The sequence below is a fragment of the Lingula anatina genome, chromosome 6 (assembly GCF_051362555.1).
Source record: "Lingula anatina isolate TDL-2025a chromosome 6, LinAna3.0, whole genome shotgun sequence".
Lineage (NCBI taxonomy): Eukaryota > Metazoa > Brachiopoda > Lingulata > Lingulida > Lingulidae > Lingula > Lingula anatina.
Genome location: NC_141772.1, coordinates 9,786,070 through 9,805,197, shown reverse-complemented (window position 1 = coordinate 9,805,197; position 19,128 = coordinate 9,786,070). Strand labels below are relative to the sequence as shown.

The window sequence follows — 19,128 nt, the reverse complement described above, 5'->3', positions numbered from 1 at the left end:
AAATTTCATCAAAATCCATCCTAAACTTTTAGAGTTAGGCTGGTGACAGACAGACAGACAGACAGACAAACAAACAGACCTTTTATTTGATCACATTTCATGATATGGAATTACTTTATGTACATGCGTGATAACCCCACTGAATAAATTTTTTTCTTTTTCTTTATTTATGTAAAAGTCGAAGAGCCATTTTCTGGTCATGATTAACTTACATTATGTGTCACAAGTTACAGTTAGGCTTGTGACAGACAGACAGACAGACAAACAAACAGACAGTCAAATGGTGAAGATGCAAATATAACCTCCTTGGCAAGGTTATATTAAGGCAGTTTCAGAATTGGTTGTGTGATTTTGTCATTTCAATGGGCCTGTCTGTCTTTCTGTCTGTCGGTCTGTTTGTCTGTCTGTCTGTTTGTCTGTCTGTCTGTTTTTCAGTGCCAGTGTGCCTGTACAACGTATGGATGCCTGTAGTTATCTAGCTGTCTAACCATGGAAGTCGAACCATATGCAACTCTCTCAGACACCCCTCCCCCCCCTCTCTCTCTGTGTGTGTGTGTGTGTGTGTGTGTGTGTGTGTGTGTTAGCAAAAATATTTTGACCTAAGCACCTAAAAGATGTTATCAAGAATGTTTTTGTAATATATTCTTGATATTATCAAACAGCAGACTCATGGAGTGACTTTAGCCTACATGCATGGCATGTGGTGTGATGTGCAGGTTAAATATTTCTATTTATAATGATAGATTAAGGAAACTGCAGTAGGGGGGACATTAGTTTAAAATGAAATGCATAGCCGCCTTATGTGTCTGGTTTTTGCTATCAAAGATGTAGATGTTTTCCTTATTTTTCTTTTCTTTTTTTTTTCTTTTTCTTCTTTTTTTATATAGGTTTGAAATTGAATAACATGATGTCAGAATGTATTGGGTTTGAAATATCAATCAGGGATGCAACACTTTGAAATTACCTGTCCCTTCACATGGTGTTTATGTACACTGACAAGTTAATAACAGATGATTTATGAAATGGTGTCATATTTTGGAAATCAATATTCTAATAATCCCATAAGCTTAAAGGACTTGAATCCCTCAATCTGTAATGTTTCAGACCCTCATGGGTAGAATATATTTTAGTATTTTAAAATGAACTAAAATGCTGAAATCTTGCTGCTAATTTTTAAAATTTTTTCTTCTTTCTCTTAATTCTTTTTTATTTTCTGAACTCGCCTAATCTCTGTGTGACCTCTAACACCAAGCCGTTGTTACGTTTCTAGAGACTCACTACAATCTGTGTGATCTCTACCTTTATTCTGTACAATCCAGGTATTGGTGTCACTGGTCCACTTCTTTCTGCTGACTATATGTTCTACTCTACACTACTTCTGACTACTTCATGTGAAGACACAAGACTCTAATGACAGTATATTGCAAATTCTTCTCCTTATATACTAATACACAAGGACAATTACATTACAGTGATTCCTTAAGCAAGTCAGAGATATTGAAGCCAATTAACAGAATTAAGACATATTGCAGGAGACCTTTAACACAATTAGACCAAGGCTGATTTAAACTTTAACTAGAAGATGAAGCCATAAATGAAGTTATTCAGTCCTGAAAACATCCTGCAGAACTTTAATGTAATTTTAACTTGGACATCTAAATACATTTATTATACACTGACATCTGACTTGATTTATGTAGAAGTTTAATGTAATTTACTTAAATATTCACTTAATATAATTTTAGGACATCTAAATATAATTTAATTACATATAACTTGAACTAAAATAGGGATTTTCTGAAATTAAATTTGGCCATGAAATCACCTCTATGATACATCCCTGGGGCCCTTTTAAATATGTCCTCATATTTACCATGAAATCACCGTCACTAATTGGGAGTTTGCTTATAAGGCCAATATCTTGTACATAAATTGAATATTGAATGATAAGCATTGGTAAGGACATTATATTTAAAAGCAGTATGGAATAATGATAATACTAGTATGTATATTACAATACTTCACATTTTGAAGGGAAGATATTGAATAAATTTAGTTTTATGCAGTATTATTTAAGCATTTAAGGGTGCATATAAGAAATAAAATATATGTATCATTACTATTACCATAATAACATGTAATATTACATTCATGAAGAATTGAAAAACAGTTATATAGCACATATCTATATTTACACATTACAAGCTAAGGTATACATTGCATTTAACATTTGTATGTATCAGTTCCATATGTCTAAATAAACTTCTCTACAAATATATACATGTACCAATACTGAAATGGTATAGTGGGAACCTCTTTGTCCAGCTATCCCTTGTAATTTATTGTAAATGCACAGCAACAATATCAATCAATTCAAGCATTTTGATATGTTTTGGATAAACTTTTTAACTTATTCTTATTTGTCTCCCATTTTGGAGATATTTACTCTGAGCCACTGTTGTGAGGAGTGATTGTCATTGGAGTTATGAAACCATGATGTTCTACAAAGAAGTGTGCTTCGTAAGGGTGTTGTAGTAACTTTTTGAGGTACCAGGCTACATGAGGCAAGACACTGATAGTTGAGGGCAATGGGCAATCTTCATTTGTTTTTACATTTGTAATGTGAATGTCGTCCCATTCCAAAAGAATTGTGGGTGCAACTACACCTTGGACTTGTATATTTTTGAAGACAGTAGTTGCCTCTATTTTCCAGTTGTGTGGACAGGCTGACAGTTTAGTCAGAGGGAAGGTAATGCATGAATCAACAGTGACTAATTCTAATGAGAGGATGGGATGCATGTTTTTGTTGCATATGTATTTTCTACATTTGATGACAACTAGAAACACAATGATAGCAAGCCAGATTATACCTTGAAATAAAAACAACATGTCATACAGAGTTAATTCTGTATGAGTGGCATTTTTGTTTGCTATGGGAAAGGGAGTTGTATAAATGAATGAGGGAATAGATGCTGCTCTAGCTGTCTGTAAGGTGAGGATTGTAGTGGACAAAACTTTGAGTTTGTATGTGAAACCTAGAATGCTAAGGAAGGAAATTGATGCCATGACAACAGCTATGCATGAAAGTATAGTTTTCCAGTCTTCGAAAATATCTTGAGGTTGTACTGGAATATGCCCTGACAAGATAGGCTCAGCCAATGTGCGGAAAATAGTGCTATCTTGTTTCGCAGCCTCTGCTACACGTTTCAGACTTACATGAGTCAGTTCATCTTGAGCAATTATGTGAGAAAAGTTATGTTGAAATATTTGCAACTTTGGAATAACAGTCTGAGGAGATTCTTCAAAAAGGGTATCAGCTGCCAAGTCTGAAAATTGTTCTAAATCAAAGAAATGTTGAAGGACGGCGAGATTGACAGCATGTAAGATAGTGGAAGTGTTGTGATCTTTCTGGCAAGACGAAGTGGCTGGGATCATAAAAGTTTCATCCTGCACTGAACAGGAACATGGGATATTAGCAATGCAGTGCACACATCCTGGAATTACATATTTTGTTTTGGGACAATTAATGGACACATTGTATGTGTTTAGGATGAGAATCTGGTTGTTTTGTAATGGTACTAAATTTGACAAACGTTTACTTAAAAGTCTGAAATTACATTTGTCTTTGATAGCAGTTTTGTTGCTATTGTACACTGCCATGATACATGAACTTTCCTTGCGTATTGTCAATCTTGTCATGAAACAGACTTGAATATTTTCTCCTAAACAAAGGGGTTGAATTTCTTTTGATAGATGGAAATGATAGTTGTTGTCTAAACTTATGGCAATAAGGTTTGGATAATCTAAAAGTTGTGATGAGTAATTCAGACTGTGGTTGATTGGTACAGGATATGTTTGCACATTATAAAGGGTAAAAAGTTGCTGAAGTGGTGAAAGGGGGACCTTGAGTGTAATCCTGACAGTTTTGTCATGCCTAGTTAATGCTATTTGACCTGCTGAGTAATAATATCTTAAGTCCAAAGATGCAATGTTCTGATATCCTCCCAATTCATGGCTAATATTTTGCAGTGTTTTTGTAAGTATATGTGGAGAAATGATAGATGGTGACAGCTTGCCGTGGATTAATTCATCAAAACCAATTAACATGTTCTCTATTCTGTTTGCAATCTTAGCTGCTAGGGTGGATTGTTGCATAAGTTTTGCCATAGTCCTAAAGGTAAACTGTAACTCTTCTTCTACTATTTTCACATCTCCTCCTAAAGTCATAGCTAAGTCATGATTATTAGTAATTGCCTTGACCATGTTATCTAGTCGGGAATTTTGTAAAGCTGTTGCTGAAGAAAAGGTATGTGCTAACCGTGCAAAAGATTGGAGTGCTTTTTGTTGCCTCTCTTGTAGTATGTTTACATGTTGTATGACACGATTTACATCTGACTCTGTTGCTGTACCGAAGAGAGATTTACTAATTGAACCTATAAATGGAAGAACTGATCTCTTATGCCTTGCATTTGGCAAGATCCTTTCGATTCGTTCCACTAGATGTTCGATGTTCTTTTCTGTTTCTACAAATATCCTCTTTGATTCTCTTAAAGCCTTATCTATTAAACTACATGTCTTTTTACTATGATGCTTTAGTGAGCAAGATAAATTGAATAGAGGTTGAACTAATACATGTGGTAACTGAACTTCAAAAGTATGTAACCAGTAATCTGTAGCAACCATCATTTTTGTTTTTTTCTCAAAGAGAACCCCATAATTTACCCGATGTAATGTTTCAGCTTTCACTGGCGTTAATGTTGCCAATATGGTGATGCCTATCAGTATATACAGCAGCCTAAAAATTGCATGCTCTTGGGTCTGGGTTGACTGTGTCCTTTCCTTGCAAAAACATCCTTTGGTACCTGAAGAAAGATGAGTGAAATAATAGGATTTGCCGCCTACAATAACATTGGTGCCTGCACCACTGTGAGTATTTGGCTAAAGAATGAAAGACAGGAGGGTATAGATGGTACCTTAGTTTGTTTATGCCTGGCTAGGTTACAGTCTTGGGGGTTTGTACAACATGCACTTTGTAACTTTACGATTCTATCTAGTGTTACTAATTGCCGATAACCCTAGTAATTTCTCCTTCTGTGTACCTGCCCTATTTACTTGTGTGTACAGATGTAGCTTCTACTTCTTTAACCTGACAACTGCAGGTCTTTTCCTTACTTTGCCCTTGAAAGTTTTGGTATTGTGAAACTCTCTTTTCATTTGTGCTGGTACCATTTCTTCATGTACCCATTCTGTCCTACGTATATCCTTAAATTTTACCCTATAAACATGGCCCGTTTTGTAGTGACTGCACTCAAGAATTTTTTCTATTTGTTTCACATTTCTGTTCTGTTCTTGTGGTTGATTTGTAACATTTGGTTGGTTTTCCTGGTTTCTTATTGTTTGTCTTTCCTCAGGTTCATGGTATGGTTTTAGTCTGTTAGCATGCACAGGACCCTTTTGTTTGTTGTTATCACATCTTCGGAGAAGGAAGTTTGTGGGTCCTGTTTTTCTTAGAATCCTGTAAGGTCCTGTATATTCTTTGTGCAGCTTCTTTTTCAGTCCTACTGGAACTGCCGTGTTGTGTAACAGCACTAAGTCTCCCACTCCAAACTTTGGTTCTTTAGCTCTTTTATCATACCGTTTTCTGTTGGCTTCACTGGCTTGCAGTTTGTTCTTTTCTGCTACTTCTCTGCCCCATTCTAGTGTTTCTAAATGTTCTGCCACATATTCTTTAATGGAACTTGGCAGTTTATTTCTGGGTGCCATTTTCAAATCAAATGGTGTCCTCATTTCACGTCCGTACAGCAAGAAATATGGGGAGAAGCCTGTGGCTGTTCCAGGTGTTTTGCGATAAGCCATTAGGATGGACGGGAGGACTTTTGGCCAGTTGGTTTGTTTCTTGTCTGCATATGCCCTAAGAGTTTGTCCAATGAAACCATTTGTTCTTTCACAGACAGCATTTGTTTGAGGATGGTAACTACTAGTGAAAACCTGCTTGACTTGGAACAGTTCAGAAATAGCTTGTACCAGCTTTGATCTGAAATTTTGACCTCTATCTGAAACAAGGGAGCGTGGTGCACCATATCGAGTGAAGATATGAGTATACAGAACTTCTGCAACTTCTTTGGCATTTTGAGTATACAAAGGAAATGCTTCTGGGTATTTTGAAAATGATTCAACTACTAGCAAGATATACTGGTAACCTTCTTTTGTTTTCGTCAAGGGTCCAAGTATATCAATGTGCCATCTCTCCATGACATCTGAGACAGGTAGAGGCTGCATAGGTGCTGGGCGAGCATGGTAATGTCTTTTCGACCTTTGACAGGTGTCACATGACTGAATGTAATTTTGGATGTCTTTGTACATTCCTGGCCAATAGTAATGCAATCTAATTGCATCAAGAGTCCTGTCAAAACCTTGATGAGCTCCGCCTGCTGGTGTATCATGGTATGCTTGTAGAAGTTCTTTTCGATAACCTGGAGGCACTACAAGTAGTTGTTTTGTTCTTCCCTCATTGTTCTTTCTTTCATTTCTGGGTTGGTACAGGTAATGAAGCACACCTCCTTCATCTAGCATGAATTTGTTTTTGTGGAATTCTTGTTGGGCTGAATGAGGGAACTTGTTTGATTTGATATTTTCTATTATTTCTCTAATATCTGAGCACTGATACTGTGCCTTTTTAAGGGCGCCATCTATTTGAGCTATAATACAAGGGGCTTCTGTCTGATATATAAATGTTATTTCATGTAAATCTTTAAGCATTTTGCTTGTTTCTACGGTAACAATGTCTGCCTTGTGGAATTTGTCCTCAATGTCTTGTTCTTCTGGGTTTTCTGGATAAGTTTGCCTTGAAAGACAGTCGGCAGGATTTGTAGCGCCCTTTGTATAAACAACTTCAAAGTCAAAATCTTGAAGATAGATAGACCATCTCTGGAGCCTTTGGTTGGATGACTTTTTACTATTTAACCACTTTAATGGTTGGTGATCTGTGTAAACTTCAAATTTCTTGTTTGCAAGAAAATGTTCATATGCCTTTATACCTTCAACTAGAGCAAGGCATTCTAATTCCGAAGGGGAAAGGAAGCGCTGCTGCTCCAGTCTACTTAAGGCTCTTCCTCCATATGCAATAGCATGCTCCTTATTATGCTCATCTTTCTGGCTAAGCATATACCCAATTGCTGTACCTGAGGCATCGGTTGTCAGTTTAAAAGGTTTCGAAACATCCGGAAATGCCAAAATTGGAGTAGTTGTTAAAGCTTGCTTCAGGTGTTGGAATGCCTTTTCACACTCACTCGTCCATTCAAACTTTTGGTCTTTTCGGGTTAAAACGTGCAGAGGTGTTGCAATTTTAGCATAGTCTTTGACAAATTTTCGGTAATAGTTTGTGAGGCCTAAGAAACTACGTACCTGTGAGACTGTTTTGGGGGTTGAAAAAGACTTAACTGCCTCAATTTTTTGTTGGTCTACTTGTATTCCTTCTTTTGATAAAACATGGCCTAAAAAGTGGATTTTCTTTGAGGCAAATTTGCATTTTGCAGGTTTAAGAGTTAGATTTGCTGCTTGAAGCTTTTGGAAGACAAGTTCTAAATGGTACAAATGTTGGTCAAATGTCTGGCTGAAAACTAAAATATCATCAATGTAGGCAAGTGCGATTTTCCAATTTAAATCCTGCAATATTTGTGACATGATCTGTTGATAGGTTGTACCCGAATTCCGAAGGCCGAAAGGTAAGCGTTTGAATTGGTATTGGCCATTGTGAGTGACAAAGGATGTTTTCTCTTTGGTCAGTGGGTCCAAGGGTATCTGCCAGTATCCAGAGGCCATATCAAGTGAAGAATAGAACTTAGCTTTTGCTTCTCCTACGGTCTCGTGGATGTCTTCTAACCGTGGTAGTGGCCAGCTTATTGGTTCAGTCACACTGTTTAATCTTCTGTAGTCCACTGCAAATCTATACGTTCCATCTTTCTTTTGCACTAAAACCACTGGTGCAGCCCACTGAGAGGTAGAAGGTTCTATGATGTCATTGTCCAGCATCTGTTGTGTTTGTTTGAGGGTCTCTTGTCTCTTTTCTGGTGTTTGTCTATAGAATCTTTGTCTCTGTGGTGGTGCGTTTCCTGTCTCTATTTTGTGAGGGGCTACATTTGCTTTACCCAATTCCGAGAGGTCCGTGGCAAAAACAGAGCGGTATTTACCTATGAGGTCTGATAATTGGTATTTTTGATCTTCAGTTAAATCTGCATTTTGTAAATCTATGCCTATGCTTTCTGCTATTTTCACTTTGTCTTCACCCCACTTAACTCTCTGTTTTGAAGGACCGTCATCATTCTGGATTGTTTGCATGATACATGTATCCACAATAGCTATTTCATCTGACTGTTTCTTTTCTTTTTCATTGCAAGTTGGAGCACCCATCTCTTTATGGACTTCCGTTTTCTCTTGTAAAGCTGAAACACTGTCTTCATCTATGTGGTATCCTTTTGCTAACACTTCCCTTTTGGATATTTTGATTGTTTTATTTGTTGGATTATATACCCTGCACAAAACCTTGCCATTATTCATACTGACAACACACCTTGAAGTGAAATACTTATTCCCTGCTGGTTCTAATAAGAACGTTTTACACTTTGCATTCTTGTGTCTTGATATTTTGAGGGGAACTAAGCTTTCAGATTGGGGAGGTATGGTAGTATCTGAAACAGGTCTGGCCATTCCAAAATGTTGTTGTTGGTGAGTAGGAATTGTTATGCTGTCCTTGAAAGTGAGGGTTTTAGAACTGAAGTCCATACATGCTGAATTATTCTGTAGGAAATCAATACCTAAGATGACATTCCTTGGTAGACGTTCAAGGACATGAAATTTGTGATGAAAGGTGGTATTATCAATGGAAAAAGACAGCATGATGCAACCAAAGATTGGGTGATTTTCACCGCCTACACCTCTTACAGTTTTCAGAAATGAAGGTTGATAACTGACATCGGGACACAGTTTAGATACTAGATTTTTAGAAATGCATGATACAGAAGCACCTGTGTCTACAAGAGCATTGAATTGAAGTTTACCTACACTAATTTCTACCAAGTTGTGTTCCAATGGATTACCTTTTAACAAGGCTGAAATGTCTATTTGAGGTTGTTCCAAAATTTTGTTTGAATTGACTGATTGTTTATTGCTGTGCACGTATCCCTAATGTTGTTTACTTAAACACACTCTAGCAAAATGATTTGCTTTGTGACATTTGTGACAAAATTGACCTTTTGCTGGACATTTGTGATGAGCTAATGGTTCCCACTTACCACAGTTTCTGCAATAGTCTGGTTTGTTGCTGCGTGGTCCATTGTTTTTTTGTCTGGACTGGTTGGACTGTTGACGAGGTTGCTGAGTCTGTTGATACCTTGCTTGTTCATTATACGGCATTTGGGTCCTGCTGTTAGATTCTAGTTGTGCTGGTTGAGTGGTCTGCTGGGCTGGGTAGCTGAACTGCTGGGCTGGGTGAATAAATTGTTGGGCTGGGTAGGTGAACTGCTGGGCTGGGTAACCGAATGGCTGGGCTGGTTGAATAAACTGCAGTGCTGGGTAAATATACTGCTGTGGTGGGTAACTAAACTGCTGCAGCGGTTGACTGAAAGGTTGTGGCTGTTGACTTAACTGCTGAGGTTGTTGACTGATCTGTTGTGGTTGTTGACTGAACTGCTGGGCTTGGCTGGAGTAAATTTCTCCTATTGTTTCCTGATCCACTTTCTTGTCATTCAGGTTTGTGGACATTATTGCTGCTTCAGCTAATGCAGCTGCCTCTTCTAGTTCTTGTGGGGAATTTGTCTGTTTTTGAATTACAAATTTCTTGATTTCTGGGAGCAATGTTGGAATGATGTACTGTGACATCTGATCTTCTGGTATGTGTGCTTGGTTGGCTAAAGTTCTTTTCCTTGTTATAAAGTCCAAAACTTTTTCATGAGGTGCCTGTACCATGTTCTGTAATGCTGCAATTTTGTCATAAGCGTGAGGATGAGGAGAGAATCTTGACTGGAATGCTCTCTGTAACTGTTCATAGTTTTCTTGAATGTCCTGTGACAATTGTTCATGCCACTCCTCTGCTACTCCATCTAAATAGAGAGGAAAATGATGCACCTTTTCTTGCTCATTCCATTGTTTAGCTGTACAAAGTTTGTTATAGCGTGATATCCATCGTGCAGGATCTTCTTTTCCCGTAAATAGTTGTAGAGGGACTCCTAGTTGAATTTCTGGTTGTGCTCTTACTCTTACTTCTTGCGGTTGGGGATCAGCTCCTGGGTGGACTTGCTCTTGTTGATTCATGATATTTCTATTTCGTAGCTGTCTGATTATGTTGTTTTCTGGTACACTTGACATCTAGCGAGAGGTACTTTGGGGATCTTCAGGCTCCACCATGTAACACCAAGCCGTTGTTACGTTTCTAGAGACTCACTACAATCTGTGTGATCTCTACCTTTATTCTGTACAATCCAGGTATTGGTGTCACTGGTCCACTTCTTTCTGCTGACTATATGTTCTACTCTACACTACTTCTGACTACTTCATGTGAAGACACAAGACTCTAATGACAGTATATTGCAAATTCTTCTCCTTATATACTAATACACAAGGACAATTACATTACAGTGATTCCTTAAGCAAGTCAGAGATATTGAAGCCAATTAACAGAATTAAGACATATTGCAGGAGACCTTTAACACAATTAGACCAAGGCTGATTTAAACTTTAACTAGAAGATGAAGCCATAAATGAAGTTATTCAGTCCTGAAAACATCCTGCAGAACTTTAATGTAATTTTAACTTGGACATCTAAATACATTTATTATACACTGACATCTGACTTGATTTATGTAGAAGTTTAATGTAATTTACTTAAATATTCACTTAATATAATTTTAGGACATCTAAATATAATTTAATTACATATAACTTGAACTAAAATAGGGATTTTCTGAAATTAAATTTGGCCATGAAATCACCTCTATGATACCTCACTAAATAAAACAGCTGTCAACAGCAGTGTCACCAAAGATTTCACTCACTTGCTGTCAGCTCATCACTGTGCAAGCTGATGTTGGCCTCTTGAAAAGTCTGTTTTTAGCTGATTGGCATATATGATTACCTTTAAGAGCCCAATGGCTTTTAAACTCAGCTGGAGCAGATTTCACTTAAGAACTTCAGACACAAATTGTTCTAAGGTGGAAATTTTTAGTGAAGTTTATCTCAAAACAAATCAGTAGTGATCCAGATGATCTAGACATTGTACCTGGTTTTATAAAAATGAAAATGGCTTTTATATGGCGTGAAAATGAAACCATTGTACATATCCTATGAAAGGAAAGTCAAATTTTAAATGTATATATAGGCCCTATTTTCCACACCTGTTCTCGCACAGTCTGGCTTCAGTTGTCTTTGTTTTTGCACATGTTCCCATAAGTCTTTTGAGCAGCAGATACTCAGCATTTTTAGTGGACAGTGCACTGCTGATTTATTCAGAACAGTGAAACATACCCAAATTGCAGTTCTAAAGATGAGACCATGCTTTTCGTCTGCCGTTCTTTAGTATTGCTGACCCCCTGGATGTAACCTGTCAAACTAACAGGATAAGTGCCACTCGGCAAACCTCTAAGTACTGATCGTTGGTTACACGATATTCTGCTCTCCTGATGAGTGGAACGAAAGCAAAACTAAATGATATTTCACCTCAGGACTTTTTTTTTCTGGCATCATGTCTTATGAGGTGAATTCCAGGCCCAAGGATTTAAAATATTTTGGACATTGTAAATTTGAATTTTTGATGTATTTTAGATATGAAACTTTGATCCAAATGAGAAGATTATTAAATAAGTCAGCACATCCAAGTAAAGTACCCAGTAAGATAACTGCATTCTGGGGGTGGGGGTGGGGGGGGGGGGGGTCGGGGGGCCCTGACCCCCCCTCCCCCCTTTCAATTTCTGGTAAAAAACATCAATGGTCCCCTGTTGGAATTAGAATTTTGACTAGCTGAATATCATAGTTCCAAATGGCGTTGTTCCCCCTCAAAAATAACAAAATTTTTCAGGGCCCTTAAGCGGGCCCCGCACCCCACACCAAGGGGAGGGGGAGGGGTCAGCTTCACATCCATGGACCACCCTTAATTCAAATAATCCTGGATCCACCAATATTAAACATATGCTGAAATAAAATCTTACAGTATTATTGCCTTTTGTCAGGCAACATATTTCACCCCTTAAATAAATAGCTGGTAATAAAACTTAATGCCAGACTGTTTGTGGAGACCCTGATAAACTGATAAGTAAGCAAAATTAAAACCTTTATCATAAAACCAGACCACCATGGGGACAGAACAGCTGTACTGAACGAACCATGACAATGGCTTCATTTGCCTGGAAATACATTTAATCCATTCTCAGTGTATCCCTGTGTATCACAAGCGTGACTTAAGTAGATTCATATTCAGACACCCTTTTTTTGGTTGGAATGTCATAACATCTCATCGATTATTGCTGTTTTGTAACAACATGCTTGAATGAATTCAGTTGTTGGCACCTGAATGCAGACAATCTTGGCAGAAAGTTGACAGTTATTTAATGGGCATGATACTATAAAGTGTTGTCAATGAAACATGACACTTTTTGTATTATCAAAGTCTGTATATGCACTTGAGATTTTAAAGGATGGGTTAATATGCATGTTTAGAGTAACAATATTTTGATGTATGATGTAGGCAGAAATAAATGTTAGATAAAACTGTCAATATTAGAAAAAAAATGGATATATGTACATGTACACAGTCACATACATTTAACACTATACTGTAAGCTTATATACCAGTCAACTAATTTTTTTTTTCTTATCTATTACTTCTGGAGACATTTTTCAGAGAGGTGATATATAAAGCTGTCAGTTTGTAATTTTAAACTGATAACAGGACACCTCAGGTGTTATGATACTTTTACAGCCATATAAGTTGCTGATAACCCACTGGTTTGCACATATTGAAGATTGTGTTCACAACCAGAAAAACCTACAGTTTGACCTAAACTGGGAATAGCATGACTGACCTCACTAAAGGACCATATCTATTATGTAGGGACCCCCCCCCCCCACCCCCCTTGATAATTTGCCTTGAAATTTTAAATCTCATGTTTAGACATTTGTTTTTGTTTAAGAGAAATTTTATTGTCTATAGGACAATAATGATTGAAAGAAAATATTATTGCTAAGAGTGAACATGTATGTTGAGGCATTGAACTTAAACTTTTCATCTTTTGAGCCTTTAAGCACAAAACTGACTCGTTACAACTAATTAATACAGAAAACACATTTAGTGACTCTTTAAAAATGATTTACTTTTTATCATAAATTTCACTTCAGTTAAGCCAATTCTTGTCCAAGTACATCTGGATGTGAACACACCCCAAGGCGCTATATTACCCCGAGGTCCTTTATCAGCGAGAGGGTCTAGTACTATTGATGTGTTTGTAGATGATAAAATGCATATCGACTATACACGTGTACCTTGGGTTTTAAAGTTACAAACTATATCTTAGTAGCTTAAGTATAATTTGTAAGATGGGACCGCTTAAGTTAAGAGTTGAAATCGTGAAGTTTCTTGGTATGACGGTTGTTAATTTCTCGAGGTCAATTTGATCCAGATGGTAATTGGTCCATCTTTTATTTTAATTTTATTTTTTAAGTTGGGTCAAAAGTTGAAATATCAATAATGCAAAAAGCCAACTGAAAAATTAACAAAGTGGCAATGGTGAAGAAACCAGAATTTATCATATGAAATTAACTTTCAAGCCAGCAAGCTTTTAGATCAGTGTGTGATAGCTCAGACCAATATACCTCTTTTACTTTGATTTCTTTTTTTTTCAAACTTAATCAATGTTCTACCCCTTTTTTATCAAGATATTATGAGCTTTTAATTAAGACTGTGAAGAGGATGTTAGTTGAAGGGATAGAACTTGGCTTAATGACTGTCAGCACAAATTTACTGTCTCACAACGAACATAATATCCTAACAGTACAGCTGTACCAATATAACATGACATAAACTGTTATTATCAACTTCTGCCTAAATATTAACAGCAGGAAGCAGACAATGTAAAAAAAGGGGTGAAAAGTATCCAGTAGCATAATTATGTATAATTACGGACTACGTTACATGATAGAATTATCATAAGTCTGATAAGTGTATTGGTACAGCTGTATTCCTAAGCTGTATGGCTTATATGTAATGTTCGATATAAATATTAAGTTCTCAGTATGTACAAGACTTAGTGATATGTACATGTAAAAACAATGTTTATTACAGGTAAAATACCCTGTCCATTTTCATCCATTCCAATTTACAAAAAAAAAAAATATATATATATATATATATATATATATATATATATATATATATATATATATATATATATATATATATATATATGTTATCTTTGTGGGCAGTCTCTTGACAAACTGTCCCCTTATTTTTTTTTTTCTCCGTTCTGGTCTGTTAACGTATGCCATTAAAGCCCACTTGACTCTAATTTCATACCCATTAGCACAAATAATTAGACAGAGAGTGAACTTGTCTTTTAGAGTGCCAAGCAACCCTGACATATAGTGGACAGTGTATGGCCATTACATGGGTGATTATAAGTAATGGGAGGGGTCACTGATAGCCGGTGTCCATAATAATCTTAAAATCACCATTTTTAACAGAAGAACCTACTTATATCTTATCTATAGTAGCTGAAGTATCCAATATGTGATGGAGAATTCATTCAAAAGGGTCGCAAATTCTGTGCTGGTTCCTTTAATAGAAAAAAAATACTAGATAAGAAAAAAAATGTGGAAGGTACAATTTCCTCTGGACACACACGTAGTTAAGTGGTGAGATGAACAATGAGAAAGGTTCAATAAAGTTCAAACCAAAGTGAAAACTGATGTGTTTTGCTGGTATCATTATTCTCACACAGTGCTGCTCTTGCAAATAGAAAGAATAGTCTTGCCGTGGACACCATCATTATAGTTTTTTTTTTCCAAACCACCTGAGTCACCTCCCCCCAAATTACCTTGGTCAACTATTTCTGAACAGGGATTATGTTGTACCTAATGTATTGATTTGTCTAATTAGAATAATAATCTATTAAAAAAGACATTGCGAAGATAGAAAGAGAACTTTAGTAAAATGAAAAAAAAAAGACTTACACAAGGCATGGACATAATAAGAGGTTATTATGTCCATGCACAAGGGAAGCCACACAATATGTGATATATTGCAGTGGCAGATGAGTGATGGTACAATTTTAAGAGGTACCTGGAAGGTTTAAATCCTATATTTTTCATAAATATGTATTGACTTAGAAATCTATAATAATAATTGTTATATAAATAATAATGTTAAATTTAAGTCTGAAATATGAATATGTACTTGAAGATCAAATGAATAAAATACTTATCAACAAGCAGCTCTCTGTTAACTTAATTAGAAACTAAAACCTGAGACCTAGTGAATTTTCTGATTTCGACCAAATTATCACCAAAATTGTATTAACTGACTGTAAAAGCAGGGGATTTGTTAAAGAAAAAAGAAGTAATTTTATAGATTGAGAAAACATGACCAAAAGGAAAGAGAACATGCACTTAATGCAAGACTAAAGCTACCATAAAAAGAAGGAACAAAATGAATATAATGGCCGGGTAAGATTTCAATTATTTCCGACATTATATTTACATAGGATATAACAGTATGCAAGCCCATGTTCTTGAATGGTTGTAATAAAGCCATACACAGGTTAAAGTGTGCATGAATTCACATTAATGTAAACATTTGTATTCAGGTTCACAGTCGGTTGCCTTTCACCCTTGGTTACTTTTCATAATCAGCTGAGAAATTGTGATGAATCCAACAGACTATAATTCTACGGCGTTTGATTCCACTGTGGTTTTATTGCCTCAGGTTTAAAAAAATGAGGAAAGTAGGGGGAACAAAACTTTTCTGAAAGTGGGGAAATTATTTGGACAAAAGCTGTCAAAACTGTTATCTTATGCAGGTACACTACCCTTTTTTAAGGCTTTGTGAAAAGAACAAACTATTCAATTATTTCTTCAGGTTCGAATGAAAAACAGAATACTACACGCACACTGCCATTCAATATGATCTCACAGCTTATGCCCCTGAGGGCAAATGTATGAATATGGTCAAAGGGTCCATTTAGACCCCATTGACCCCATAGTGTCTATGGCCATTTACAGTTTGTGCACTTAAACGGACAGCTCTTTTATGTCCAGCCTGTTGTCCTGTTTCAATATCCTAGGGTTTTAAGTCCTTTTAACTATATGATTGATTTAATAGGCCCATGCAGACCTTTGGAAATAAATGTATAAATCCTCTTTTCCATTAGATGAACATCAGTTGAGGAGAGGACCATAGTCGGCAGTGTTTGCACCATTGATTAATGGATGTCATGCTGTTAGGTTATTCTTCATTCACACTGCTGGAACATGATTATTCAGATATTCTTTTTTTTTTTTTTTGATGACATTGCCTTCTTCATTGCCTTCCCCACCCCCGCAATTTTTAAACTTCAGGATGAAAGCAAAGTTAAGTGATGCAATTGACTCATTTACTTCCCACTTCAAGCACGATTCTTTGAAAATAAATCCAAAAGAACCAAACAATTAACAACAGATCATTGCACAAAAAAGATTTATTTCTATGCCAATAGTTCACAGTAGATCATGATTCATCTGTGTGAAAAGAAAAGACAAGGATGTGATATGCAGTACGGAGTACTGGTATTCCGTACCAATGCACATGGCGGTAATACTAGAAAGCAGTAAGGAAGTGAGGAGTGCAGGATTGAAATTTCAGCACTGAATAATACAGACAAATTACACCTGAAAAGTTATGTAATTGTAAATTTATACAGTATTTGAACTGATCATTGGACATCTTGGAATGCTTAAAGTATATATATCTTAAATCACTCTCAATGGCAAAAATGGTTGCAACTATTTTTTCTAGTTTTTATAATTATCACATCTAAATATGCAGCAGTTCTACAGATTCTAGGTAGTAAATCTATCACATATAATATGATATATATGTATATATACAATCTTTTCTTTATGTACAAATGGACGGATCTTGATAAGGATCTCGATTTGCAAACCAGTTGGTTCACGTAAATCTTAATAATTCAACTATGACATCATAGATTACATAAGTATGGCATTTTGCACTCCATGATTATCTGAATTATGCATTGGCACCAATTAAATACTCATAAAATTGATCACAGAAATCTGCTTTCACCTTCCCTAAATCTGATTATCAATGCTATTACTGTGATTGTTCATGCGATTAATGGATTTTATGAAAGGCACACAAAAGCAGTCCACAATGGTAAAACTCAGTATAAAGAGGAGAAGCTCGGTAAGTGTTACACAGCCCTGATAACTGTATAAATGCTTGTCGATTTGTTTAACCCCATTGACTGCACTAAAGACAGAATACAAAGACACCTGATATAACTGAATGTTCTCGTGGTTACCTGGCTAAGTGTTTTTTGTCAGCGTGTGATGGAAACTAGGAGTAATTTTATCGATATTTCATCCAATTTTCTGACTGATTGGCTACTGCTACATTTTTAATAGCAAAGCGTGTGCTGCCTGGTGGGTTTATCAGCCTGACAATTGCTCCATTCAGTATTAATGTTTGTGTATCCAGGTCTGGCTTCTGAAGCCAGTCATTGTGAACACATTCTTGGGATGTAGGGAAAATGGGTTCCTGATGCAGGCCCATGCCTTGTATTCTCTTTAGACACCTGAGGTTGTGGTTTGCGGTATGTTAATTGTGTAAAACTAGTGGAGCATATTATTAAAAATGTAAACCTAACCTCTGAATTTTTAACAGGCACTTGAGTCAAAAAACGTGCCAAAAGTATCACATATAATGCCATGCACCCCCCCCCCACTCCCCACCAAAGTTATACAAGTGAAAAAGTACCTACATGTCAAAATCAACCTTGTTCTCATGATCTAAAAGACAATACACACAGTGCAATGTCTATAGAAAAAAGTCATTTTACCTACAGTCAAGTGAGAAAAATTGCCTTGATACTTTTAAATCACGATGAATGAGTTCCAGCAGATAATGAACCACAGCGTCAATGCTGCCAAGCTGTTAACAGGTAATACGAGCTTGGTCTGGTCAGTGATACTCAATTAAATTAAAAAAAATGCCCATGAAACTGAGCATAAAAATGTTCTCCCATTGAGCCTTGGCAATGAAAATGGTCCCCTGGTCCCGAAAAAAATGTATTAGCAACAGCAGACAAGCACTTGAGCAATGTGAGCTGGTCTATAACTGTACCTGCATATATCGTATTACACCGTCAAAGTTTACAAATGCTAAACGCCATATGCAGGAGAAGATTAATTGCTGGGTGGCAATGAATAAAATCGTCACTAGATCCAAGTTTTTGTGTGTGAATCCTGTATGAGTCTGGCAGAAAAAAAAACACAGTTAGTATGAGCTCAATGTAGGAATTCCAGTCCTAGTATAGAAAGTGTCTGCGACGATACGCGTACGTCCGAATTGAGGCTTCTTAATTTCTTCCTTCTTGATCACGTCCTCTAGTCGCCAGCCATATTCCCATGAACTCAGCAGGGGGTATGAGTATTTCTTTTCTGGGATGGCTTGATGGTATCTCTGGTTCAAATACTGATATCTGCCCCTTCCCTCCTTGGTGAAACCTTGGTATAAAAGTTCTCTGGTTTTTGGACTAACTGGGCGCATTTCGACTAAAACGGCATCGGGGTTTTCAGCTGCTAGCTTGGCATAATTAAAGCTGTAATCTGCTTTCTTTTTGTGGTACTGCCTTGGCTTAATCTTTGGTAGTCTCTTTTGGAGATCTTCGTTTACTTTTGGAGCGTTGTCGATTTTCTTACGATTCACCTCATACTGGCGCGATTTACCTTCTGTTGTCGATTGTCCTCGGAGTTTGGCGAACCACTGCAAACGAGCCAGTTCTTCTTTGGTTATAGACTCTTCCCAGAATTTCTGAGCTTGAGTGTTGGCCATATACCTCGCCATGGTTGCAAATGGCTTGGACACTT

The 19,128-nt window shown here is 36.7% G+C and overlaps 2 protein-coding genes across 2 annotated transcripts; both read right to left on the bottom strand.

Moving 5' to 3' along the window:
• Nucleotides 1-1,255: 1,255 nt before the first annotated feature.
• Nucleotides 1,256-10,990, bottom strand: LOC147761103 (uncharacterized). The gene is made up of 2 exons (XM_087015175.1): nucleotides 9,291-10,990; nucleotides 1,256-4,862 (listed from the first exon to the last, which is right to left on the bottom strand). Exons 1-2 carry the CDS (start codon nucleotides 10,360-10,362, stop codon nucleotides 2,443-2,445), a joined length of 3,492 nt encoding a protein of 1,163 aa, XP_086871301.1. The 5' UTR covers nucleotides 10,363-10,990; the 3' UTR covers nucleotides 1,256-2,442.
• A 5,707-nt stretch (nucleotides 10,991-16,697) lies between these two features.
• LOC106172628 (protein SPMIP1) lies at nucleotides 16,698-19,105 on the bottom strand. Its single transcript, XM_013553420.2, has one exon. The coding sequence runs from the start codon at nucleotides 19,103-19,105 to the stop codon at nucleotides 18,536-18,538; it is 570 nt and encodes a 189-aa protein (XP_013408874.1). The 3' UTR covers nucleotides 16,698-18,535.
• Nucleotides 19,106-19,128: the final 23 nt, after the last annotated feature.

What these genes read in the sequence shown, in the direction of transcription:
- LOC147761103 (XM_087015175.1), bottom strand. Translation starts at nt 10,362, where the DNA reads ATGTCAAGTGTACCAGAAAACAACATAATCAGACAGCTACGAAATAGA. An exon ending in AGACTATTGCAGAAACTGTG is followed by an intron (nt 4,863 to 9,290) that starts GTAAGTGGGAAC and finishes ATCTTTCTTCAG; the next exon opens with GTACCAAAGGATGTTTTTGC.
- LOC106172628 (XM_013553420.2), bottom strand. Translation starts at nt 19,105, where the DNA reads ATGGCGAGGTATATGGCCAACACTCAAGCTCAGAAATTCTGGGAAGAG.